The sequence below is a fragment of the Xenopus tropicalis genome, chromosome 4, assembly GCF_000004195.4.
Source record: "Xenopus tropicalis strain Nigerian chromosome 4, UCB_Xtro_10.0, whole genome shotgun sequence".
NCBI classification, from domain to species: Eukaryota; Metazoa; Chordata; class Amphibia; order Anura; family Pipidae; genus Xenopus; species Xenopus tropicalis.
Genome location: NC_030680.2, coordinates 147,611,371 through 147,638,012, shown reverse-complemented (window position 1 = coordinate 147,638,012; position 26,642 = coordinate 147,611,371). Strand labels below are relative to the sequence as shown.

At 43.6% G+C, this 26,642-nt stretch overlaps 1 protein-coding gene across 1 annotated transcript in view; it reads right to left on the bottom strand.

The window, feature by feature from the left end:
• Nucleotides 1-26,642, bottom strand: part of c3orf67 (chromosome 3 open reading frame 67) — a 157,930-nt gene that overhangs the window by 79,487 nt on the left and 51,801 nt on the right. Inside the window, exons 6-8 of the mRNA XM_002935046.5 lie at nt 24,736-24,850; nt 18,645-18,798; nt 12,112-12,273 (exon numbers count right to left, since the gene is read on the bottom strand). Coding sequence (XP_002935092.3) covers nt 12,112-12,273; nt 18,645-18,798; nt 24,736-24,850 — 431 coding nt within the window. The remainder of the gene's footprint in view (nt 1-12,111; nt 12,274-18,644; nt 18,799-24,735; nt 24,851-26,642) is intronic.

Sequence of the window (26,642 nt, the reverse complement as noted above, 5' to 3'; positions counted from 1 at the left end):
ATATATATAAGGCTGCTTAGTACGAGCACAGTGCCTTTCTCTGACTTACGGACGTCACTTTCAAAGGACTGGAGATCTCCCATAAGCATTGAGAGGATCTGTGAGCGTATCGCCCGGAGCCATGTTAGTTCCGCTTTGATTAATTAGTAACAAACAGGCGCAATATAAAATGCAAACAACAGAGAGGGGAGAATTGCGTGAGAATGGTCGCCGCAGCCGGAGATGCCCTGAGGGCAACTGTCCTGATAGAAATAGAATTAAAAGGTTAATAAACGAATAAAAGTCTCCCCATAAATACCATTAACGATAAGGCTGTAAATTAATTAGGGAAGCTTTATTATAAGAGGCTAATTAGCAGTACAACTTGCCCTCAGCTCTCAGCTCAAGAGCTGGGAATATAATATTCATTTCTATTCATTTCTATTTATTTCTACTTATTTCTCCTCAAACAGCAAGAGATCCGTGAGAACTGAAGTCTCTCCAACTCAAATCACTTTGCAAAGTCTAAGTAGATCCCATCCACTGCCAGCCCAGAGTCTGGGTTCCTGCTCACCTCCTCTTTGTATAAATACAAATATACAGAGAAGGAATGATCTGGGCACACAATAAGCTGTACCCCCATACTGTACTGTCTAAGGGAAACACTATGGCACCTCCTACCCATATGTATAAATACAAATATACAGAGAAGGAATGTTCTGGGCACACAATAAGCTGTACCCCCATACTGTACTGTCTAAGGGAAACACTATGGCACCTCCTACCCATATGTATAAATACAAATATACAGAGAAGGAATGTTCTGGGCACACAATAAGCTGCACCCCCATACTGTACTGTCTAAGGGAAACACTATGGCACCTCCTACCCATATGTATAAATACAAATATACAGAGAAGGAATGATCTGGGCACACAATAAGCTGTACCCCCATACTGTACTGTCTAAGGGAAACACTATGGCACCTCCTACCCATATGTATAAATACAAACATACAGAGAAGGAATGTTCTGGGCACACAATAAGCTGTACCCCCATACTGTACTGTCTAAGGGAAACACTATGGCACCCTCTACCCAAATCTATAAATACAAATATACAGAGAGGGAATGTTCTGGGCACACAATAAGCTGTACCCCCATACTGTACTGTCTAAGGGAAACACTATGGCACCCCCTACCCATATGTATAAATACAAATATACAGAGAGGGAATGTTCTGGGCACACAATAAGCTGTACCCCCATACTGTACTGTCTAAGGGAAACACTATGGCACCTCCTACCCATATGAATAAATACAAATATACAGAGAAGGAATGTTCTGGGTACATATACTGCACTGTCTAAAGGAAACAATTTGGCAGCTCCCATAAATACAAATTCAAAGGGAAGGAATATTCTATTTGTACATTAGGCCGCGCTATGATACTTTATATTTATGGAAAAATAAAGTAAGACAAAAGCCTGTTAATAAAAAGGATATATTTCCCTTAAAGGACAATTCGGCTGAATTGAGATGAGAATACCTGTGGAAAACCTTTCTGCATTTGTCCCGTAGCCGGTTTCAAATTGAAACAGAACGGCTTTGGAACAGTGATCAACATCAGGAATGGAGACACAATTGTATTAGAAAGCAGCGATGGGAGCGGATAATATTAAATATTGATAGTGAGTGTTGATATCATTCAGAGAAGGAAAGAGCCATAAGATACGATCGCTCGGTGCCGTCAGTGTAGGGAACTGCTCACTTATTCAGATTCACATACTGTATATTTATCAGGCACTTACCTAATCCTAATGGAACACTTCATTCATTGCTACCTTGGTTTCATTAGTTCCCCCCAGTGGGGCCCTCCTGCCGCTATTCCCTACAGCATCCAATTGTGTGCCCAGTAGGGCTGCGTAACTACTAGCGATGCACCCAATCCACTAATGTAGGAGCCTTTTCTCTGTAATAATAAAACAGTACCTGTACTTGATCCCAACTAAGATATAATTAATTCTTATTGGGGCAGAACAGCCCTATTGGGTTTATTTAATGGTTAAATGATTCCCTTTTCTCTGTAATAATAAAACAGTACCTGTACTTGATCCCAACTAAGATATAATTACCCCTTATTGGGGCAGAACAGTCCTATTGGGTTTATTTAATGGTTAAATGATTCCCTTTTCTCTGTAATAATAAAACAGTACCTGTACTTGATCCCAACTAAGATATAATTACCCCTTATTGGGGCAGAACAGCCCTATTGGGTTTATTTAATGGTTAAATGATTCCCTTTTCTCTGTAATAATAAAACAGTACCTGTACTTGATCCCAACTAAGATATAATTACCCCTTATTGGGGCAGAACAGCCCTATTGGGTTTATTTAATGGTTAAATGATTCCCTTTTCTCTGTAATAATAAAACAGTACCTGTACTTGATCCCAACTAAGATATAATTACCCCTTATTGGGGCAGAACAGCCCTATTGGGTTTATTTCATGGTTAAATGATTCCCTTTTCTCTGTAATAATAAAACAGTACCTGTACTTGATCCCAACTAAGATATAATTACCCCTTATTGGGGCAGAACAGCCCTATTGGGTTTATTTAATGGTTAAATGATTCCCTTTTCTCTGTAATAATAAAACAGTACCTGTACTTGATCCCAACTAAGATATAATTACCCCTTATTGGGGGCAGAACAGCCCATTATACTTCCCATTAAAGGGGACCTGTCACCCTAAGAAATAATTCCAAACCCTTTCTATCATGTTAGTTGAGCAAAATAAACTTTACTTACACTATATCAATTATTTAATTTTTTTTCCATTCAGTCTTGAAATTTACAACTACAGCCAGCCGGCTGGAGGCCCCGCCCTCTAGAGGCGGGGCAGGCAATATATGATTGACCCCTCAGATTTTTAAATACATTGATATTTGGGCTCTGAAGCGCTGATTTCATTCGGAATGATTTGGGTGATGTTGTTTATACAGAGCTGTTGTTAGAGACAGTGATTAACAGATTAATCCAGTTTGGGATAATATCCATCGACTCCAATTAATTGCATGGTTTATCACATACCCCATAGCATTACAGACATTTTAGGAAATCAGGTAAACGGCGAATGTGGGCGCTTTCTCTTATTCAATTTCCAGCCGGTACAGACGGCAATCAGCTGCTAATTGCAGATAAAATCATTTGGCTGATTGAATGTGTCTGTATGAATCTCTCTTAGTCTCTTTACAGCTCCATTTCTGTCTCCTGTAGTTCAATGCGCAGCAGTTTATGTCTATGTAAGGGGGTCCCCGTTGTTAAACCTATGGAGCATTTGGAACCCCCCAGTGATTATTCCCCCAGGGGTAGAAAGGTGGGAGAGCTTTGCCAGCCTCTACAGTATATTGAGGTAATAGGTATTTAGTGAGACGCCTATAGCTCCACTGAGGATCATATGTGGGATTAGTTCCCCAGTGATACCCCCCGGCCTACTCACCCAGACTGAGGGTAGAGCCCTGCAATGTGATTGAGAGTGTGCCCTATAACACTGAGTACTGCAACCCAGCCTGTTGTTGTTGGGCACAGTGGCACTGGATTTGCCCGATCTATTTAAAAAATGAGCCCTATTTCCTCAGGAACTGGCAGGCTCTGCTGGAAGCTGGGCATGGAACCTCCTGGTTAGTGGCTGTTCTCTCTCTCTCTCTCTTACTATTACCTTCTTGTTTTCACTTGGCTTCTAAATTAAACTCTGATCAGTTGAGCACTGCGGTTCTTGGTCCCTTGCTCTGGTTCCTGTTCCCTACTCCTAGTCCTGTTCCTGCTTCAGACTCTAATCCGCTCCTGCCTGTTCCTGACTCTTCACCGTCTCCTGCCTGTTCCTGACTCTTCACCCACTCCTGCCTGTTCCTGACTCTTCAGCCGCTCCTGCCTGTTCCTGACTCTTCAGCCGCTCCTGCCTGTTCCTGACTCCTTACCCCCTCCTGCCTGTTCCTGACCCTTCAGCCGCTGCCTGTTCCTGACCCTTCAGCCGCTCCATCCTGTTCCTGACCCTTCAGCCGCTCCTGCCTGTTCCTGACCCTTAACCCGCTCCTGCCTGTTCCTAATCCTTCAGCCACTCCTGCCTGTTCCTGACTCTTCTCCTGCCTGTTCCTGACTCTTCACCCGCTCCTGCCTGTTCCTGACCCATAACCCGCTCCTGCCTGTCCCTGACTCTTCACCCGCTCCTGCCTGTTCCTGACCCTTAACCTGCTCCTGCCTGTCCCTGACTCTTCACCCGCTCCTGCCTGTTCCTGACCCTTAACCCGCTCCTGCCTGTCCCTGACTCTTCACCCGCTCCTGCCTGTTCCTGACTCTTCCCCTGCCTGTCCCTGACTCTTCACCCGCTCCTGCCTGTTCCTGACCCTTAACCTGCTCCTGCCTGTCCCTGACTCTTCACCCGCTCCTGCCTGTTCCTGACCCTTCAGCCACTCCTGCCTGTTCCTGACTCTTCTCCTGCCTGTTCCTGACTCTTCTCCCGCTCCTGCCTGTTCCTGACTCTTCACCCGCTCCTGCCTGTTCCTGACTCTTCACCCGCTCCTGCCTGTTCCTGACTCTTCACCCGCTCCTGCCTGTCCCTGACTCTTCACCCGCTCCTGCCTGTTCCTGACCCTTAACCCGCTCCTGCCTGTTCCTGACCCTTCAGCCACTCCTGCCTGTTCCTGACTCTTCTCCTGCCTGTTCCTGACTCTTCACCCGCTCCTGCATGTTCCTGACCCTTAACCCGCTCCTGCCTGTTCCTGACTCTTCACCCGCTCCTGCCTGTTCCTGACCAATAACCCGCTCCTGCCTGTTCCTGACCCTTCACCCACCATGTCCCATTCCTGTTTCTCCATCTTGTTCCTAAACTTCAGCTTCACATATCATAGTACCTGTCTAGTTTCTGTTGGTCACATTAGCCAGTCCTGAAGTACTGAACTCCCCACAATGGCTGCTCATTAGGAGTTAAACAGTCCCATGATGGCAGTGCCCACTGGGTAAATGTAAATGGCATGTAGTGTCATGCATAATCTGGCCCTGCACTGGCTGCCTCCATAGCTGCCACAGTTAATGTCATACTTGCCAGAAATAATAAAGAATTTCCCCTTTAAGCTCAGAAAAACTTGAAACCATTCAGTTAAAAAATAAATCCTGAAAATGATAAAACAATGTATTTTAGCATTCGGTTTTATTTGGGCTGAAAGGAAAATCCACCTTCCCTGCTACCTGTTCCCTTGCAGCGCTCCTAAATTATTTAACCGCAACTTTCAATGCGCTTCCCACTAAATCCCCAAACTAATCTAATCAGAATTATGATCATGAACCCCTAATGTGCCGGCTATGGAAACGAATGCATCGCCAGCCTTGTAATTCTAATATAAATGGTAGGAGCAGCACTCTCTTAATAACAAGAGGCGACTCTGTTCAATTAGGCGCCAGCGTCGCTCATGAAAGATTTAAGGGCTGCGATTCTCTGAGGATCAACAGTTACTGACTTACTGGGCCAACCAGGGGGAGAAGGGAAAAACCTGCTATGTTAATATTTTCCTTCCCAATGCTAATGATAATTTACTGCAGCCGTTACTTTCTCCCTGCTTGTTTACTCAGCCACACTGTCTATTCAGGTGATTATTAAATGGCATTAAAGCAAACACTGTCCGTATTCTGGGCTGGCTCCTTTAGGATAGAATCTCAGCCATAAAGCAGGGCAGGACTGCTGCTTACAATGGGGGGGATCAGATAGGATCTGTGCCACTGTGACAGAATGCTCTGTTATACAGATAGCTAGAATCTCAGCCATAAAGCAGGGCAGGACTGCTGCTTACAATGGGGGGATCAGATAGGATCTGTGCCACTGTGACAGAATGCTCTGTTATACAGATAGCTAGAATCTCAGCCATAAAGCAGGGCAGGACTGCTGCTTACAATGGGGGGGATCAGATAGGATCTGTGCCACTGTGACAGAATGCTCTGTTATACAGATAGCTAGAATCTCAGCCATAAAGCAGGGCAGGACTGCTGCTTACAATGGGGGGATCAGATAGGATCTGTGCCACTGTGACAGAATGCTCTGTTATACAGATAGCTAGAATCTCAGCCATAAAGCAGGGCAGGACTGCTGCTTACAATGGGGGGGATCAGATAGGATCTGTGCCACTGTGACAGAATGCTCTGTTATACAGATAGCTAGAATCTCAGCCATAAAGCAGGGCAGGACTGCTGCTTACAATGGGGGGATCAGATAGGATCTGTGCCACTGTGACAGAATGCTCTGTTATACAGATAGCTAGAATCTCAGCCATAAAGCAGGGCAGGACTGCTGCTTACAATGGGGGGATCAGATAGGATCTGTGCCACTGTGACAGAATGCTCTGTTATACAGATAGCTAGAATCTCAGCCATAAAGCAGGGCAGGACTGCTGCTTACAATGGGGGGGATCAGATAGGATCTGTGCCACTGTGACAGAATGCTCTGTTATACAGATAGCTAGAATCTCAGCCATAAAGCAGGGCAGGACTGCTGCTTACAATGGGGGGATCAGATAGGATCTGTGCCACTGTGACAGAATGCTCTGTTATACAGATAGCTAGAATCTCAGCCATAAAGCAGGGCAGGACTGCTGCCATAGGCGGATTTTCAATAAGGCTTGGGGAGGCTAAGCCTCCCCAAACCTGCTCTGGCACCCTAAAAATAAAAAAATAAAATAAAAAAACCCGGCTCTGTTTTCTGCGCTGTGCTGCAAATCATCTCCTGTCCCTACAAGCTCCGGGTTCTGCTCTAATCAGCTGTGCTCTGATTGGATCTTTCTTCTTGTATGTTCTCCAATCAGAGCACAGCTTTCTTGACAGACAGTAAAATTGACCAATCAAGACACAGATGCAGACAGGGATCGGGAAATTTAGCAAACTGCAGAAATGAAGACTTAAAAAAGAAGAATCTGCAGACTGTAAGTTTACCCATGAACCAGCTTTGAACTTTGCTGCAGTTTTCATCCCACAGGTACTATACTGTATATGTTCTAAAGACTGACCCACTAGCTGGAATTAAATTGTTTTTTGTCATCTGACATTTATAATATCCCTATCCCCTACCCTAACAGATGGAGGGTAAGTTAATTTTTCCCCCTGACAAAGCTCATTGTGCTTTTATATATTTGTTATGGTTTTTTGCACATTCTATTTTTTTTTTACTTTTGTCATTGTTTTTTTCATTTATAGTAAGTTACAGTGGAGCCAATGCTGTGTATCCGTGCCAGTGTTATAGTGCCAGGGCCTGAAAATCTGCCCTCTGTACCCACTGCTCCTCATGGCATATAATGTGCTGGTTTTGTATATATAGACTGCGTCTCACTGCATATTATGTGCTGGTTTTGTATATATAGACTGCGTCTCACTGCATATAATGTGCTGGTTTTGTATATATAGACTGCGTCTCACTGCATATAATGTGCTGGTTTTGTAAATATAGACTGCGTCTCACTGTATATAATGTGCTAGTTTTGTATATATAGACTGCGTCTCACTGCATATAATGTGCTGGTTTTGTATATAAAGACTGCGTCTCACTGTATGTAATGTGCTGGTTTTGTATATAAAGACTGCGTCTCACTGCATATAATGTGCTGGTTTTGTATATAAAGACTGCGTCTCACTGCATATAATGTGCTGGTTTTGTATATAAAGACTGCGTCTCACTGCATATAATGTGCTGGTTTTGTATATAAAGACTGCGTCTCACTGCATATAATGTGCTGGTTTTGTATATAAAGACTGCTCCTCATGGCATATAATGTGCTGGTTTTGTATATAAAGACTGCATCTCACTGTAAATAATGTGCTGGTTTTGTATATAAAGACTGCGTCTCACTGTATATAATGTGCTGGTTTTGTATATAAAGACTGCGTCTCACTGTATATAATGTGCTGGTTTTGTATATAAAGACTGCGTCTCACTGCATATAATGTGCTGGTTTTGTATATAAAGACTGCTCCTCATGGCATATAATGTGCTGGTTTTGTATATAAAGACTGTGTCTCACTGCATATAATGTGCTGGTTTTGTATATAAAGACTGTGTCTCGCTGTATATAATGTGCTGGTTTTGTATATAAAGACTGTGTCTCACTGCATATAATGTGCTGGTTTTGTATATAAAGACTGTGTCTCGCTGTATATAACGTGCCTGGGATGTCAGTACCTGCTGCCTCACTTTCTATAAAGCTAACTTAAACACATCTAATGGGGAGGATCACTTTTAAGTTAACTTGTAGTATATTATAGAATGGCCTATTCCTAGCAACTTTGCAATTGGTCTTCCTAGTTAATTTTATATAGTTTTTGAATAATTTGCCTTTTGCTTCTGCCTCTTTCCAGCTTTCAAATGAGGGTCACTGACCAAAAAGTATTGCTCTGTGAAGCTACAGTTTTATTTTTCCATGCAGGCCCCGTAACTATTCATATTCCCATCTCTTGTTTAAACCACTACCTGGTATATAAGACCCTAGCAACCAGATAGCTGCTGAAATACCAAATGGAGAGCTGCTGAACAAAAAGCTAAATAACCGAAAAACCATTAAAAATAAAAGAGGACCAATTGCAAATTGTCTCAGAATATCAGTGTCTACATCATATTAAAAGTTAATTTAAAGGTGAACTACCCCTTTAACCTAACTGAACACAAATGTATAGAGAACCCCTAACAGAAGTGCACGTATGAATGCTTTTACATCCTAAGCATTTTAGGGTTAAAAAAATCTCCCCCACCCGCACTTTTGCACAGTATCCCTGGGAGTCAGTGGGAACTGCAAGAGGTAGTTGGGAGGTTAATTTTTTACACCAGCAGTGAATCCACTAAGTGTCACATTAGGCTGATGCCACATGCGGCGCATGTAGCCGATATACGCACGAAAACGCGAGAGAATGCAAAGTCTCGCGTTTTCATGCGTATATCGGCTACATGTGCCTGCACCCGAGCGTATCCCATTCATTCGGGTGCAGGCACAAGTAGCAGGCGTAGGGCTGAATTTTCGGCAAGCGTTTTTCCGCTTGCCGAAAAAATCAGCCCTACGCCGCATGTGGCATCAGCCTTAGCTGTAGGTCAGTCTGTGTATGGGCCATCTTTAGCCTCCCCAAACAAAAAAGTCATCCTCCGCCTATGACTGCTGCTTACAATGGGGGGGATCAGATAGGATCTGTGACAGGATGCTCTGTTATTTCCCAGAGGCTATTATCCCCCCACTGCTACTATAGGCACCATCTCTCCCTACTATACCTGCTATCCCACAGCCCCAGTCCCTTCCCAGAGGCTATTATCCCCCAACTGCTACTATAGGCACCATCTCTCCCTACTATACCTGCTATCCCACAGCCACAGTCCCTTCCCAGAGGCTATTATCCCCCAACTGCTACTATAGGCACCATCTCTCCCTACTATACCTGCTATCCCACAGCCACAGTCCCTTCCCAGAGGGCTATTATCCCCCAACTGCTACTATAGGCACCATCTCTCCCTACTATACCTGCTATCCCACAGCCCCAGGTCCCTTCCCAGAGGCTATTATCCCCCCCACTGCTACTATAGGCACCATCTCTCCCTACTATACCTGCTATCCCACAGCCCCAGTCCCTTCCAGAGGCTATTATCCCCCCACTGCTACTATAGGCACCATCTCTCCCTACTATACCTGCTATCCCACAGCCCCAGTCCCTTCCCAGAGGCTATTATCCCCCCACTGCTACCATAGGCACCATCTCTCCCTACTATACCTGCTATCCCACAGCCCCAGTCCCTTCCCAGAGGCTATTATCCCCCCACTGCTACTATAGGCACCATCTCTCCCTACTATACCTGCTATCCCACAGCCCCAGTCCCTTCCCAGAGGCTATTATCCCCCCACTGCTACTATAGGCACCATCTCTCCCTACTATACCTGCTATCCCACAGCCCCAGTCCCTTCCCAGAGGCTATTATCCCCCCACTGCTACTATAGGCACCATCTCTCCCTACTATACCTGCTATCCCACAGCCCCAGTCCCTTCCCAGAGGCTATTATCCCCCCACTGCTACTATAGGCACCATCTCTCCCTACTATACCTGCTATCCCACAGCCCCAGTCCCTTCCCAGAGGCTATTATCCCCCCACTGCTACTATAGGCACCATCTCTCCCTACTATACCTTGCTATCCACAGCCCCAGTCCCTTCCCAGAGGCTATTATCCCCCCACTGCTACTATAGGCACCATCTCTCCCTACTATACCTGCTATCCCACAGCCCCAGTCCCTTCCCAGAGGCTATTATCCCCCCACTGCTACTATAGGCACCATCTCTCCCTACTATACCTGCTATCCCACAGCCCCAGTCCCTTCCCAGAGGCTATTATCCCCCCACTGCTACTATAGGCACCATCTCTCCCTACTATACCTGCTATCCCACAGCCCCAGTCCCTTCCCAGAGGCTATTATCCCCCCACTGTAGTTATACTTTCTATCCGACAGTTACATTCCCAATAAACAAGAAATGCTCCCTGTGTGTTGCTGAGCTTTCCTACACTCCTCATAACATGCTGTTCTGTATGGAAATCGCATTGCTCAATGCCCTGTAGATTTACCCAGCTTAGTGGAAGAGCTGGCTGTTATTTTATTTAGGCAGTCGGATAGTAAAAAGCTGATATGGAGTTCTTGCAAAATGCATTATTATTTCTATGTTCAATTATATCTAAGCTGTTTTCCCAGAATCTCTCTGCTGTCAAAATCATATAGTAAGTAAATGTCAAATACATTTTCTCTGAGGTTATTATGAAAATTCTACACAATTTACCTTATGTTAAAAGGTAAAACCAGTGTCTTTTATCCACAGGAACATAATTAAGTTGTCAGAAAGTTAGAGGACCACGGGAGCTTCCCAAGTGCTGCTCAGACCGGCTGAATGCAAACAGGGAAATATATTTGCTGAACATGTCTGTCCGAATATGAAACTTTGGCCTCAAATAATAGGAATTAGGGAAAAGGATAAAAAGAAGGATATTTTATCAGTGGAATTAATGTTAATTTCATGTCATGTGTTACAAAAACTAGGGGAAGATGATAGATGTTAATGGAAAAGTTAAAGAAAGGTGCAATTGGTTACTTTTATTATCCAACGGCCAATCCAAAATGGCCAAAATGCTCAGTGAATACAGGGCTGCCTGCGTTCAGCGGGGTGACTGGGAAAAACATGGACGCTTCCCTGAGCCGACAGGAGCAGGCAGCAATGGGGCCCTGTAACACCAACAATACAAATTTCCCATTTATTTTGTATCACTTATATAAAATAGTGTTCTGGGTACTGCTACTCACATGCACAATACTGCTGGAGGGCTGCTGCCTATATATTTTTGCAAGGAAATCCGAGACACCCTGGACATGATAAATAACTCATTTGGGGTCATTTATAAATACTGGTCAAATTTGGACCTGGGCAGTAATGCATGGCAACCAATCAGGAGTCCGCTTTCATTGTTATACCTCCAGCTGGCTGGATAATGCAATCACTGATGCTTTTGGTTAGAGCCCCAATTATTCCTTGTGCTGCTTAGATAGGTGGTGGGTACAGGGTTTCCTTTGCTCACTTCCCCTGGCTGTGTAAGGTGCTGCAAAAATTGTGCTGAAGCTGTATAAACAAAGGGTAATAGGGTGCTACATGGGTGCAGGGAAGGAGAGATGCACCCAAGATCTCCCAGGCCAAATGCAGTTTTATCCCAAAAACATGTCCAAACAGGAAACCTGATGCATTTTGTGCCTTCTGGCCCCTAATTGTAGTCTATGAAGGTACAAAAAGATCAAAGCTGGACATGTTTTTTGGAATAAAACGTCACTTCATTTCCTTTTGCTTGTTAATGAGTTCTTCTGTTTGCCCTGTATGGAAGGGGCCTGTAGGCAGTTGGACTCCACAATACTAGTTGAGGTAATTGCATTTAAAAAACATCCCCTGAGCCTAAAGCGACATTTACCAACTATTAGGATCCAATAGTAACACAACAGGGGGTAAGTGGGGCAAACAGGAGCAGTGTGCCTGAGCTCTAATGGTATTTGGTGAGCAAAGGAGAAATCATACTTGCATTGGATTCACCATACCTGCCTCGGCCAACCCCAAGGGCTTTCCATCTTGTGCCTCCACTCGCTGTAGTTTTGTCAGGTCTAACACTTGGGTGACCTGTTGTACATCTGTAGTAATTTGGCAGCACCGAGGAATTATATCCGTGGGTTCATCATTCAGGAGGGATGATCCATATATATCTATGGAATGGAAAGAAAACACTAAGGTGAACTTAAGTACTTTGTCATTGGTAAGATGTGTTTAAGGGCTTGGTATCTGGCTCTCAAGCAGCCAATCATATTTGGCCTAGAGTTGGTACAAGTTGCTTTAAAGAGTCGAGATAGTACGGGGCTTTACTGTGGGGAGAAGTGAGTGTGAGTTCTATTAAGCTGCAAGGGGAGGTTCATACTGAATGAAATGAATGTACAGTATATTGCAGTCATCCAGTTGGTTATGGAGAAGGCAGGTTCAGCTATACTCTATACACTATAACTCATGTGTCTTGCCCCAGGGTTTCCCAACTGACTGAATCTTGTTTTGCCTTGTCCCACAGTGTATCAGCTGACTGTACCTCTTGTGCCTTGCACTATTGGCCTCTAACTGTACCTCTTGTGAGTTGCACTATTGGCCTCTAACTGTACCTCTTGTGAGTTGCACTATTGGCCTCTAACTGTACCTCTTGTGAGTTGCACTATTGGCCTCTAACTGTACCTCTTGTGAGTTGCACTATTGGCCTCTAACTGTACCTCTTGTGAGTTGCACTATTGGCCTCTAACTGTACCTCTGTGAGTTGCACTATTGGCCTCTAACTGTACCTCTTGTGAGTTGCACTATTGGCCTCTAACTGTACCTCTTTGTGAGTTGCACTATTGGTCTAACTGTACCTCTTGTGAGTTGCACTATTTGGTCTAACTGTACCTCTGTGAGTTGCACTATTGGCCTCTAACTGTACCTCTTGTGAGTGCACTATTGGCCTCTAACTGTACCTCTTGTGAGTTGCACTATGGCCTCTACTGTACCTCTTGTGAGTTGCACTATTGGCCTCTAACTGTACCTCTTGTGAGTTGCACTATTTGGTCTAACTGTACCTCTTGTGAGTTGGCACTATTGGTCTAACTGGTACCTCTTGTGAGTTGCACTATTGGCATCTAACTGTACCTCTTGTGAGTTGCACTATTGGCCTCTAACTGTACCTCTTGTGAGTTGCCACTATTGGTCTCTAACTTGTACCTCTTGTGAGTTGCACTATTGGCCTCTAACTGTACCTCTTGTGAGTTGCACTATTGGCCTCTAACTGTACCTCTTGTGAGTTGCACTATTGGCCTCTAACTGTACCTCTTGTGAGTTGCACTATTGGTCTCTAACTGTACCTCTTGTGAGTTGCACTATGGCCTCTAACTGTACCTCTTGTGAGTGCACTATGCCTCTAACTGTACCTCTTGTGAGTTGCACTATTGGCCTCTAACTGTACCTCTTGTGAGTTGCACTATTGGCCTCTAACTGTACCTCTTGTGAGTTGCACTATTGGTCTCTAACTGTACCTCTTGTGAGTTGCACTATTGGTCGCTAACTGTACCTCTTGTGAGTTGCACTATTGGTCTCTAAACTGTACCTCTTGTGAGTTGCACTATTGGCCTCTAACTGTACCTCTTGTGAGTTGCACTATTGGGTCTCTAAACTGTACCTCTTGTGAGTTGCACTATTGGCCTCTAACTGTACCTCTTGTGAATTGCACTATTGGTCTCTAACTGTACCTCTTGTGAGTTGCACTATTGGCCTCTAACTGTACCTCTTGTGAGTTGCACTATTGGCCTCTAACTGTACCTCTTGTGAGTTGCACTATTGGTCTAACTGTACCTCTTGTGAGTTGCACTATTGGCATCTAACTGTACCTCTTGTGAGTTGCACTATTGTCTCTAACTGTACCTCTTGTGAGTTGCACTATTGCATCTAACTGTACCTCTTGTGAGTTGCACTATTGGCCTCTAACTGTACCTCTTGTGAGTTGCACATGGCCCTAACGTACCTCTTGTGAGTTGCACTTGTCTTAACTGTACCTCTTGTGAGTTGCACTATTGGCCTCTAACTGTACCTCTTGTGAGTTGCACTATTGGCCTCTAACTGTACCTCTTGTGAGTTGCACTATTGGCCTCTAACTGTACCTCTTGTGAGTTGCACTATTGGGTCTCTAACTGTACCTCTTGTGAGTTGCACTATTGGCCTTTAACTGTTACCTCTTGTGAGTTGCACTATTGGCCTCTAACTGTACCTCTTGTGAGTTGCACTATTGGTCTCTTAACTGTACCTCTTGTGAGTTGCACTATTGGCCTCTAACTGTACCTCTTGTGAGTTGCACTATTGGTCTCTAACTGTACCTCTTGTGAGTTGCACTATTGGCCTCTAACTGTACCTCTTGTGAATTGCACTATTGGTCTCTAACTGTACTCTTGTGAGTTGCACTATTGGTCTCTAACTGTACCTCTTGTGAGTTGCACTATTGGCCTCTAACTGTACCTCTTGTGAATTGCACTATTGGTCTCTAACTGTACCTCTTGTGAGTTGCACTATTGGTCTCTAACTGTACCTCTTGTGAGTTGCACTATTGGTCTCTAACTGTATCTCTTGTGAGTTGCACTATTGGCCAAACTGTACCTCTTGTGAGTTGCACTATTGGCCTCTAACTGTACCTCTTGTGAGTTGCACTATTGGTCTAACTGTACCTCTTGTGAGTTGCACTATTGGCCTCTAACTGTACCTCTTGTGAGTTGCACTATTGGCCTCTAACTGTACCTCTTGTGAGTTGCACTATTGGTCTCTAACTGTACCTCTTGTGAGTTGCACTATTGGCCTCTAACTGTACCTCTTGTGAGTTGCACTATTGGCCTCTAACTGTACCTCTTGTGAGTTGCACTATTGGTCTCTAACTGTACCTCTTGTGAGTTGCACTATTGGCCTCTAACTGTACTCTTGTGAGTTGCACTATTGGTCTCTAACTGTACCTCTTGTGAGTTGCACTATTGGCCTCTAATTGTACCTCTTGTGAATTGCACTATTGGTCTCTAACTGTACCTCTTGTGAGTTGCACTATTGGTCTCTAACTGTACCTCTTGTGAGTTGCACTATTGGCCTCTAACTGTACCTCTTGTGAGTTGCACTATTGGTCTCTAACTGTACCTCTTGTGAGTTGCACTATTGGCCTCTAACTGTACCTCTTGTGAATTGCACTATTGGTCTCTAACTGTACCTCTTGTGAGTTGCACTATTGGCCTCTAACTGTACCTCTTGTGAGTTGCACTATTGGCCTCTAACTGTACCTCTTGTGAATTGCACTATTGGTCTCTAACTGTACCTCTTGTGAGTTGCACTATTGGTCTCTAACTGTACCTCTTGTGAGTTGCACTATTGGCCTCTAACTGTACCTCTTGTGAGTTGCACTATTGGCCTCTAACTGTACTCTTGTGAGTTGCACTATTGGCCAAACTGTACCTCTTGTGAGTTGCACTATTGGTCTAACTGTACCTCTTGTGAGTTGCACTATTGGTCTCTAACTGTACCTCTTGTGAGTTGCACTATTGGCCTCTAACTGTACCTCTTGTGAGTTGCACTATTGGCCTCTAACTGTACCTCTTGTGAGTTGCACTATTGGTCTCTAACTGTACCTCTTGTGAGTTGCACTATTGGTCTCTAACTGTACCTCTTGTGAGTTGCACTATTGGTCTCTAACTGTACCTCTTGTGAGTTGCCCTATTGGTCTCTAACTGTACCTCTTGTGAGTTGCACTATTGGCCTCTAACTGTACCTCTTGTGAGTTGCACTATTGGTCTCTAACTGTACCTCTTGTGAGTTGCACTATTGGTCTCTAACTGTACCTCTTGTGAGTTGCCCCAGTTGGATTTTGCTTAAAACCTTACTTTGGAGTGTGTAACACTTGTTTGGCTATGAATTAGTAATACCAGGCCAGTAGTGATATGGAGGGCATGTGTTACATGCGATTCCATTTCTTAGGATGGGCCTTCGCTTAGGTGGAAGAGACCTGAATGGAGATGAGGGTGTAGTTGAACTACAACTCACTGTAGCTGTGTAGTGCAGTTGGTAAGAATGGACGTCCAAGACAAGGCAATGGTGCAATCAGGGTTATCATATACTCACAAAAGCAGGATAGATGGTCAATACAATGCACTCTGAGCAGAAGGAGGTAGTCTAGGTAGTTATATACTCCTTCAGGTTGATAACCGCTAGTATATGAGTTCTCCGGGTGAGTAGGATCAGTGTTTATTCTGGCCTGTCACTGTCTCTACTCTGTGGCCCTACACTGAGGCAACATTGCCGGATAGGAGGAATACTCCCAGATCTAATCTCTCCTTTGGTGGGGCCTTTAAGACTGCCCTTGCTTACTAGGTGCCGACTATGTTCACTTTCCTAGAAAGTGCTATTACACAATTTGCTGTGCTTACTTATCCTCATTCATGAGGCCCTGTCCCCGACTTCTCCAAAGTGGATGTTATCACTTTGGGGTACAAATGGCTTCTGTGGCCTATTGTCTGCTCCCAGGCTCAATGGAGTAGTGCTTGGAAGACTAAGAACTAAGACTAAGAACTACCCATTCAAGTCAATGAGGGGCCACAGGGAACGAACTGGGCGAAATGGGCATGAACTGGGCCTGCACCCACCCTGTGCCAAAAGCTGAAAACCTATCAAGTAAGTTGTCTTCTTTAGTCTACGAATCAGAATTCAATATTTCTTACCCCCCCCTCCCCACCAGAATATGATAGGGTGGGGGCATAAATACATTTCCTGACCAAATCCTACAATCTTCTAAATTACCGCGCGCGGCAAATAATCAGAACCGGGACAGTTTGTCATTGGGTTTTTGCATTAACTGACGTAAATGTCAGAACAGACGTTGACAAATCGGAAGCCTTTTCCATTATGGTTTCAATATATACATATTTGATGCATTTTTCCAATCTAATCTATAATCCACATGTTGCCGACTTATTTATTTTTTGCAACATTCAGTTTAATGCTTTTACAAAGAGAAATATGAACGATTGCCGTTTTTTTGCTTCCCATACGCAACGCATTTTTCATACACAGACATTTCGCTCTCATTTTTCATGCAGTTGTTTGTTTGGGGGGGGGGGTAAGTGCAACGATGTTATTTATGTTGTGCGAGTGGAAATATTACCAGCAGATTTCATGTTTTTAGTAATTAAATCCTTTGCATTAGCCGTATGTTGGGGAGCGATCCATCAAGCGCACTGGTATCTGCGCAAAACAATGAAAAGCTGAGGGGGGGGGGGTGCAGAATGCAAAACTGAGCGAGAATCCACAGCTTCGTGGATTTCTTTTATAGTATAATAACCAGCTTGGTTCAATAACCACCTGGTAGAAATGAAGCCCGCAGATTCACATAGCAACCAGCCATCGTATCCAGACAAGTGGACAACTGGCTCCTTCTGAAAGCTCAGACTCAGGCACACTTTACTGCTGCGCTGCAAATTGGAGTGATATCCCCCCCCCCTCACCCCCAGCAGCCGATCAGCAGAACAATGGGAAGGGAGCAAGATAGCAGCTCCCAGTAGGTATCAGAATAGCACTCAATAGTAAGAAATCCAAGTCCGGCTTGGGACTCCTCTAGTTACATGGGAGTAGGAGAAACAATAGGTTAGCTGAAAGCAGTTCTAATGTGTAGCGCTGGCTGAAAGCTCAGACTCAGGCACACTTTACTGCTGCGCTGCAAATTGGAGTGATATCCCCCCCCCCTCACCCCCAGCAGCCGATCAGCAGAACAATGGGAAGGGAGCAAGATAGCAGCTCCCAGTAGGTATCAGAATAGCACTCAATAGTAAGAAATCCAAGTCCGGCTTGGGACTCCTCTAGTTACATGGGAGTAGGAGAAAACAATAGGTTAGCTGAAAGCAGTTCTAATGTGTAGCGCCGGCTCCTTCTGAAAGCTCAGACTCAGGCACACTTTACTGCTGCGCTGCAAGTTGGAGTGATATCCCCCCCCCCTCACCCCCAGCAGCCGATCAGCAGAACAATGGGAAGGGAGCAAGATAGCAGCTCCCAGTAGGTATCAGAATAGCACTCAATAGTAAGAAATCCAAGTCCGGCTTGGGACTCCTCCAGTTACATGGGAGTAGGAGAAACAATAGGTTAGCTGAAAGCAGTTCTAATGTGTAGCGCTGGCTGAAAGCTCAGACTCAGGCACAATGCACTGAGATGGCGCCTACACACCAATATTACAGCTACAAATACAATAAAAGGTTAAATGGCAGAGGGAATTTGTTTGCTGTGTAACAGTGTCATATAGAAATAAAAAATACCCCATAACCATCATGGCAGTGTCCCTTTTATTCTTCAGTTTAGCATTAGAATCTGATTATTAGGATCAAACCTATCCTAGCAACCAGGCAGTAGTAACTTGATTTGTAATATGAATTTACACTTTAATATACACAGACCTAGAGCGCCAAATAGCACTGGCCCATATTAAATAATACCCAGATATTTTTAGATGATTCAAATAATAAACAGAAAACTATAAATGCTAATGTTCTAAACAAACCTTCTTCTATGGTCTCTTTTGGCTTCAACTTCATGGTGTAGATCTTCCTTAGCTTACAGTTGGCAGAAATAATGATCCCGTCCAGTGACTGGAAAACCGCCCCTTTAAATATTCCACTTGTGAAAGACACCAGATCGACGCACAGGTTGCACCACTAGAAAACAGCAGAGTAGGGGCGTCAATGAAAAAACATGTTTATCAGTATATAATGCACAAAAACCAAGCTTTTTCTCCCTATTTTCAGTGCCCAAGCTGGTTTAGTAGTTCCCTGATCTTGGAAAGCCTCTGTTTGGTTGATATTCCTGGTTCTTGACTAGTTGCCTGTTCCTGACTTTACTTTGCTTGCCTGATCCGTTAGTTCTAGCCGTTTATTGGCTTCTCTACATTACAGTCCATAACAACCACTCAATAAATGGAACAAGATGGCAGAAGTGTTCTAGAAAAGGTCTTGTCTTCTTCTGTAAGTGATTGTCCCTTTTTCTGTCATTAGGGCAATTCATTCTACCAAGTGGTTTTTGGCTGTTCCAGTTGGCTTCTGGGGTCCCAAAAGGGCGTCAGTGAAGACTAGTTGGCAGGGCTCTCCTACTACACCTAAAGGGTTAGTTCTTTCAATTTATTGGCTTCTCTACATTACAGTCCATAAAACCACTCAATAAATGGAACAAGATGGCAGAAGTGTTCTAGAAACGGTCCTGTCTTCTTCTGTAAGTGACTGTCCATTTTTCTGTCATTAGGGCAATTCATTCTACCCAGTGGTTTTTGGCTGTTCCAGTTGGCTTCTGGTGCCCCCTAAAGGGCGTCAGTGAAGACTAGTTGGCCAGGCTCTCCTACTACACCTAAATGGTTAGTTCTGGCAGTTCCAGTTGTCTTCTCTATATTACAGTCCATAACAACCACTCAATAAATGGAACAAGATGGCAGAAGTGTTCTAGAACTTCTTCTGTAAGTGATTGTCCCTTTTTCTGTCATTAGGGCAATTCACTCTACCCAGTGGTTTCTGGCTGTTCCAGTTGGCTTCTGGAGGGTCAGTGAAGACTAGTTGGCAGGGCTCTCCTACTACACCTTAAGGGTTAGTTCTGGCACTTTATTGGCTTGTCTACATTACAATCCATAACAACCACTCAATAAATGGAACAAGATGGCAGAAGTGTTTTAGAACTTCTTCTGTAAGCGATTGTCCCTTTTTCTGTCATTAGGGCAATTCATTCCACCAAGTGGTTTTTGGCTGTTCCAGTTGGCTTCTGGGGCCCCAAAAGGGCGTCAGTGAAGACTAGTTGGCAGGGCTCTCCTACTACACCTAAAGGGTTAGTTCTTTCAATTTATTGGCTTCTCTACATTACAGTCCATAAAACCACTCAATAAATGGAACAAGATGGCAGAAGTGTTCTATAACTTCTTCTGTAAGTGATTGTCCCTTTTTTCTGTCATTAGGGCAATTCATTCTACCAAGTGTTTTTTGGCTGTTCCAGTTGGCTGCTGGGGCCCCAAAAGGGCATCAGTGAAGACCAGTTGGCAGGGCTCTCCTACTACACCTTAAGGGTTAGTTCTGGCAGTTTATTGGCTTCTCTACTTTACAGTCTGGAACAACCACTCAATAAATGGAACAAGATGGCAGAAGTGTTCTAGAAAAGGTCCTGTCTTCTTCTGTAAGTGACTGTCCCTTTTTCTGTCATTAGGGCAGTTCATTCTACCCAGTGATTTTTGGCTGTTCCAGTTGGTTTCTGGAGCCCCAAAAGGGCGTCAGTGAAGACTAGTTGGCAGGGCTCTCCTACTACACCTAAAGGGTTAGTTCTGGCAGTTTATGGGCTTCTCTACATTACAGTCCATAACAACCACTCAATAAATGGAACAAGATGGCAGAAGTGTTCTAGAACTTCTTCTGTAAGTGATTGCCCCTTTTTCTGTCATTAGGGCAATTCATTCTACCCAGTGGTTTTTGGCTGTTCCAGTTGGCTTCCCCTAAACTGACTGACTTCTGATGAAGGAGTAATGGCAAAGGGGGGGGGGGGGGGGGGCATTATATACATTTCTATTTCCCCTACCCCAGGTTTTCAAGATGCCCAGGAATCTATCCAGAACTGATTAGAGCAATTACCCTGAACCTGTAATCAAACTTCACACCGATGATTTATTTACTTTCAACTTTCATGAGAAGACTCTCTTGTTCAACGGAATATTGAGCTAGAATTTAATTTTATTGTTCATTAGCGAATACGCTTCCTTTTAAATTGTGTTCCTTGTATGACGCCAGGCTGAACTAATTTAAATTACCTTTGCGCTAAGTAAATTTGATTTTCCAGATGTAGAGGAATGACTGTCTCAGTGATACCTTCTGAGTAGAGAAAATTAGGAGATGACTCCCTTTGGGGCAGAGATCTCCTTCCATTTAAATGATTGTGTGTATGGAACATTCATTCTCTTAACATTGTTTCCCTTACATATAGACATATTGTCCATAAATAGCTTTACTGATCACTAAACTCGAGAGGTTTGTGGTGTTTTTAAGTTCTTCTTGGAGGTCCAAGACCTCTTTTATGGTGGCCATACATGGGCAGATTTCAGCTGCTGATTCGTGTCCTTCAGACCGATTTGGCTGCTTATCTGCCCGTGTATGGATACCCCCAGCGGGCCTACCTGACTGATATCTGGCCTAAAAAAAAATGTGCCTGCACCTACGGGTGGGCTAATTAGAACGGCGGGGAGAGCCACCATTAGGCAGGTATAGGCCGATTTCAGGACAGATGTCAGTCTGGCAGGCCCGGCGTTTGTGCCAATACACGGGCAGATAAGCTGCTGAATCAGTGTAAATGGCAATAATAAAACAGTACCTGTACTTGATCCCAACTAAGATATAATTACCCCTTATTGGGGGCAGAACAGCCCTATTGGGTTTATTTAATGGTTAAATGATTCCCTTTTCTCTGTAATAATAAAACAGTACCTGTACTTGATCCCAACTAAGATATAATTACCCCTTATTGGGGCAGAACAGCCCTATTGGGTTTATTTAATGGTTAAATGATTCCCTTTTCTCTGTAATAATAAAACAGTACCTGTACTTGATCCCAACTAAGATATAATTACCCCTTATTGGGGGCAGAACAGCCCTATTGGGTTTATTTAATGGTTTAAATGATTCCCTTTTCTCTGTAATAATAAAACAGTACCTGTACTTGATCCCAACTAAGATATAATTACCCCTTATTGGGGCAGAACAGCCCTATTGGGTTTATTTAATGGTTAAATGATTCCCTTTTCTCTGTAATAATAAAACAGTACCTGTACTTGATCCCAACTAAGATATAATTACCCCTTATTGGGGGCAGAACAGCCCTATTGGGTTTATTTCATGGTTAAATGATTCCCTTTTCTCTGTAATAATAAAACAGTACCTGTACTTGATCCCAACTAAGATATAATTACCCCTTATTGGGGCAGAACAGCCCTATTGGGTTTATTTAGTGGTTAAATGATTCCCTTTTCTCTGTAATAATAAAACAGTACCTGTACTTGATCCCAACTAAGATATAATTACCCCTTATTGGGGCAGAACAGCCCTATTGGGTTTATTTAGTGGTTAAATGATTCCCTTTTCTCTGTAATAATAAAACAGTACCTGTACTTGATCCCAACTAAGATATAATTACCCCTTATTGGGGCAGAACAGCCTTATTGGGTTTATTTAATGGTTAAATGATTCCCTTTTCTCTGTAATAATAAAACAGTACCTGTACTTGATCCCAACTAAGATATAATTACCCCTTATTGGGGGCAAATCAATCCTATTGGGTTTATTTAATGTTTATATGATTTTTAGTAGAGTTAAGGTATGGAGATTACGGGAAGATCCCTTATCTGGAAAACCCCAGGTCCGAGCATTCTGGATAACAGGTCCCATACCTGTAATATATATTTACATTTTAGGGAAAATAAATAGAGCAATAAGCACTGTTTCGCTATAACCTCACCTTTAATATGAATATAATACAGTAATTCAGTAGGAGAGAAGCCTATACCCACACATATCTCCTGCTATCTCTGCTCGGCATAAGAAATATTAGAATGAATGAGAATTCTGCTGACACACTGTAAAATCTGACTGAGGGCTCCTCATAAAATATGTATACTGGGTATATAAATGTAGACGGTTGACATAACGACAAAAAGCATTTCAGATTTCCATTAAAAAAAGGAGCTTTCTAAAAAGCGGTCTAGTTCTGATGTGTACTGTATAAATACAAAACTGAAAATAAAGAATATACAAAAAAAAAAAGGAGCTTTCCTTAATTCATATCTGGATTAAAATAGCTGTGATTGGAACTGTAAATCTCATAGCGACTGTTCATTCTCATTAACCCTTTCTGTGCGCTATGTGTGTGTGATCAACATTAAATCCAGAACTGTAGAATTGGTATCAGAACTATGGTCCCAGGGTGGACAGTTAAAGGGACAGTATACACCCCTTTTCAACAGGAGCTGAATGAATAGGGATGGTGCTGGACATTTTGTCTATTGTTTTAATTAAGAAATATTAATGGTTATTTCTGGCACTGAATAAGGAGATGAAGGCAATTTCACTTTAGCACTTTAGAACATCAAAGGAGCTGATAAAACTAACTACCAGTCCACTGAGAAGCCCCTGATAATGAGCTACTCAAAGGCTGCTGCTTTGAGTATTCACTTCGCTTTCACTTTAGCACTTCCTGTCCTGAGTAAACAGCCCTAGAAACTCCCTCTGTTCGTTTAAGATAGCAGCTGCCATTTTAGCTTGGTCTCAGCAACTTCCGGTAGCTCAGATTACAGCATAGTTGGGAGGGGGAGAGAGCAAAAGGAGAGGAGAAGGGAGGGGGAGAGAGGAGCAAACTGAGCAGACTCATGCCTGTGCCCTAAAGGATTTTTCTGAGAGCTGGAAGTTTGATACAGAAGAACATGTATACACAAAGGAAGACAAGAAATCCTGTGTTTCTTTTGATAAAGGCCTCAGTGCAGCTTTCTGTGAGTGCTTATGGCTGTATTTACATAGACCTTTCTGATAAAGCTTACTTAGTTTTTACCTTTCCTTCTCCTTTATTGGTAACTCATAAGAACCCTTAGCCATTGCCATTATTTCTGTTCCTTCGGAACTGGTCAAAACCTGGGTCAAAACCGAGCAGGGGGGAACCCTACCCACCAAGCAACATCTAAAAAAGTGATTCTGAGGTGTTCCTCTAGTAAGAGATATGTGCAAGCTAGAATGCTATATATATATATTCTGAGCATACCTGAGTAAACAGCCCTAGAAACTCCCTCTGTTCATTTAAGATAGCAGCTGCCATTTTAGCTTGGTCTCAGCAACTTCCGTGCTGCTGGTAGCTCAGATTACAGCATAGTTGGGAGGGGGAGAGAGCAAAGGGGGAGGAGAAGGGAGGGGGAGAGAGGAGCAAACTGAGCAGACTCGAGCCTGTGCCCTGAAAGATTTTTCTGAGAGCAGGAAGTCTGATACAGAAGAACATGTATATACAAAGGAGACACGAAATCCTGTGTTTCTTTTGATAGAGGACTCTGTGAGTGCTTATGGCTGTATCTACATAGACCTTACTGAGTTTTAACCTTTCCTTCTCCTTTATTGGTAACTCATAAGAACCCTTAGCCATTGACATTATTTCCATTCCTTAGGAACTGTTCTCTGATGTTTAATTACAATGCCCCCCCCCCCCAGCTCTGCTCGGCGTAATCCGGGAGATGCAGAGATTTCAGGATTTATGAAATACAGGTATGCACATTGTGCGCTTCTCCGAAATCACCTCAAAAGGTTATTAGCAATTTTACAAGCCGCATATGATTTGCGCGGGCGGGGGTATAAATCCTCAGATAACAGTGACAAGGGTGGAATTGGAATGTCCTCCCGCCTTGTATATTGTTACAAGTGACTCGCTGCCTCGTTACTGATGGGACGAAGATATCGTTTTTCAGGTAACAAAGCATGAAATGAATGCTGTCTGCCAAGCTGCTTATTATCTTTATTGACTCTCACTGTGTCTTAGAGATTCGCCCGGAATTCTGTGCTGAGCGCTTACAATATATTTCAGCCGAGGGGAAGGGAGGAACTTACCATTTTGCGCTTTAGCCCCAGCAGTGGGATTTTCGCGTGCAGCGGAGTCGATGATAGTTCCTTGTGGACAGTTGATAGATATAATCTTCTTTTAATGTTTGACAAGTCAGATATCCTGCAAAATGATCAGAAATACGGCAGGTCATATAAAGGCACAGCTTAAAGATCAAACCTTGCTCTGTAACAGTTCACACTGTTACCTGAACTGTTTTGACCAGAGCTGGAGGTCATGTTTTGGCCTATGATGGAGGTCATGTTTTTACCCAAGCTGGAGGCCATGTTTTGACTTATGATGGAGTTTATGTTTTGACCCAAGCTGGAGGCCATGTTTTGGTCTATGATGAAGGTCATGTTTTGACCCAAGCTGGAGGTCATATTTTGGCCTATAATGAAGGTCATGTTTTGACCCAAGCTAGAGGTCATGTTTGGACCAGAGCTGAAGGCCATTTTATGACCTGTGATAGAGGTAATGTTTTGATCTGAGCTGGAGACCATGTTTTGACCTGCAATGGAGATCAAGTTTTGACCTGACCTGAAGGCCATGTTTTAGCCTATGATGGCGGTCATGTTTTGACCCAAGCTGGAGGCCATGTTTAGACTTATGATGGAGGTCATGTTTTGACCCAAACTAGAGGCCATGTTTGGGCTGCAGATAAAGGCCATGTTATGACCTGTGATAGAGGTCATCTTTTGACCCGAGCTGGAGGTCATGTTTTGACCTGCACTGGAGATCATGTTTTGACCTGCACTAGAGGTCATGTTTTGACCCGAGCTGGAGGCCATGTTTTAGCCTATGATGGAGGTCATGTTTTGACCCAAGCTGGAGGTCATGTTTTGACCCAAGCTGGAGGTCATGTTTTGACTTATGATGGAGGTCATGTTTTGACCCAAGCTGGAGGCCATGTTTTGACTTATGATGGAGGTAATGTTTTGTCCCAAACCAGAGGCCATGTTTGGGCCGGAGATGAAGGCTATGTTATGACCTGTGATAGAGGTCATGTTTTGACCCGACCTGTTGGTCATGTTTTCACCTGTGATGAAGGTCATGCTTTGACCCGAGCTGAAGGTCATGTTTTGACTTATGATGGAGGTCATGTTTTGACCCAAGCTAGAGGCCATGTTTGGACCAGAGCTGAAGGCCATGTTATGACCTGTGATAGAGGTCATGTTTTGATCCATGCTGGAGACCATGTTTTGACCTATGATGAAAGGCATGATTTCACCTGCAAAGGAGATCCTTTTTTGACCTGAGCTAAAGGTCATATTTTCACCTGCAATGGAGGTCATGCTTTGACCTGCGCTAGAGCCCATGTTATTACCTGCACTGGAGGTCATGTTTTTATCTGCTTTAGAGCTCATGTCTTGAACTACCCTTGAAGTCATTTGTTAAACTGCCCTGGAGGCCATGTTCTGAACTAAACTGTGCTGTGTAGAGTAGAAGCACACTTTGTATGATGTTGAGCCACTTTCTATGCCCCCCAATCACTTCCTACACATACTAGTGCTAATTCAAGTGTACAAAGGTGAGCTGCCCAACCGCAGGGCCTGCTAGTATGGCAATGTCCTTGATAAAATCAGAAATAACATATCATTGTATAATTATCATTTAATTTATTTATTTTGCTATAACACCAGAACTGCAATTGAAAAGCCAGGGACTTGGATTTGGCCAAATCTGAATCCTGCGGAAAAAGGCTGAAGCTTGGCCGAATCCTGGATTCAGTGCATCCCTATATAATACACTTCTAAATAATCCCATAGGAACATTTTTTTTGCTTCTGTGTTCACACAAACATTTAACCCTTCCAAATCCTAATTAGCATATGCTAATTAGGATTCGAATTCGGTCAGGACCGTGGATTCAGCTGAATCCGAACCCTGATGAAAAAGGTCAAATTCTGGATTCG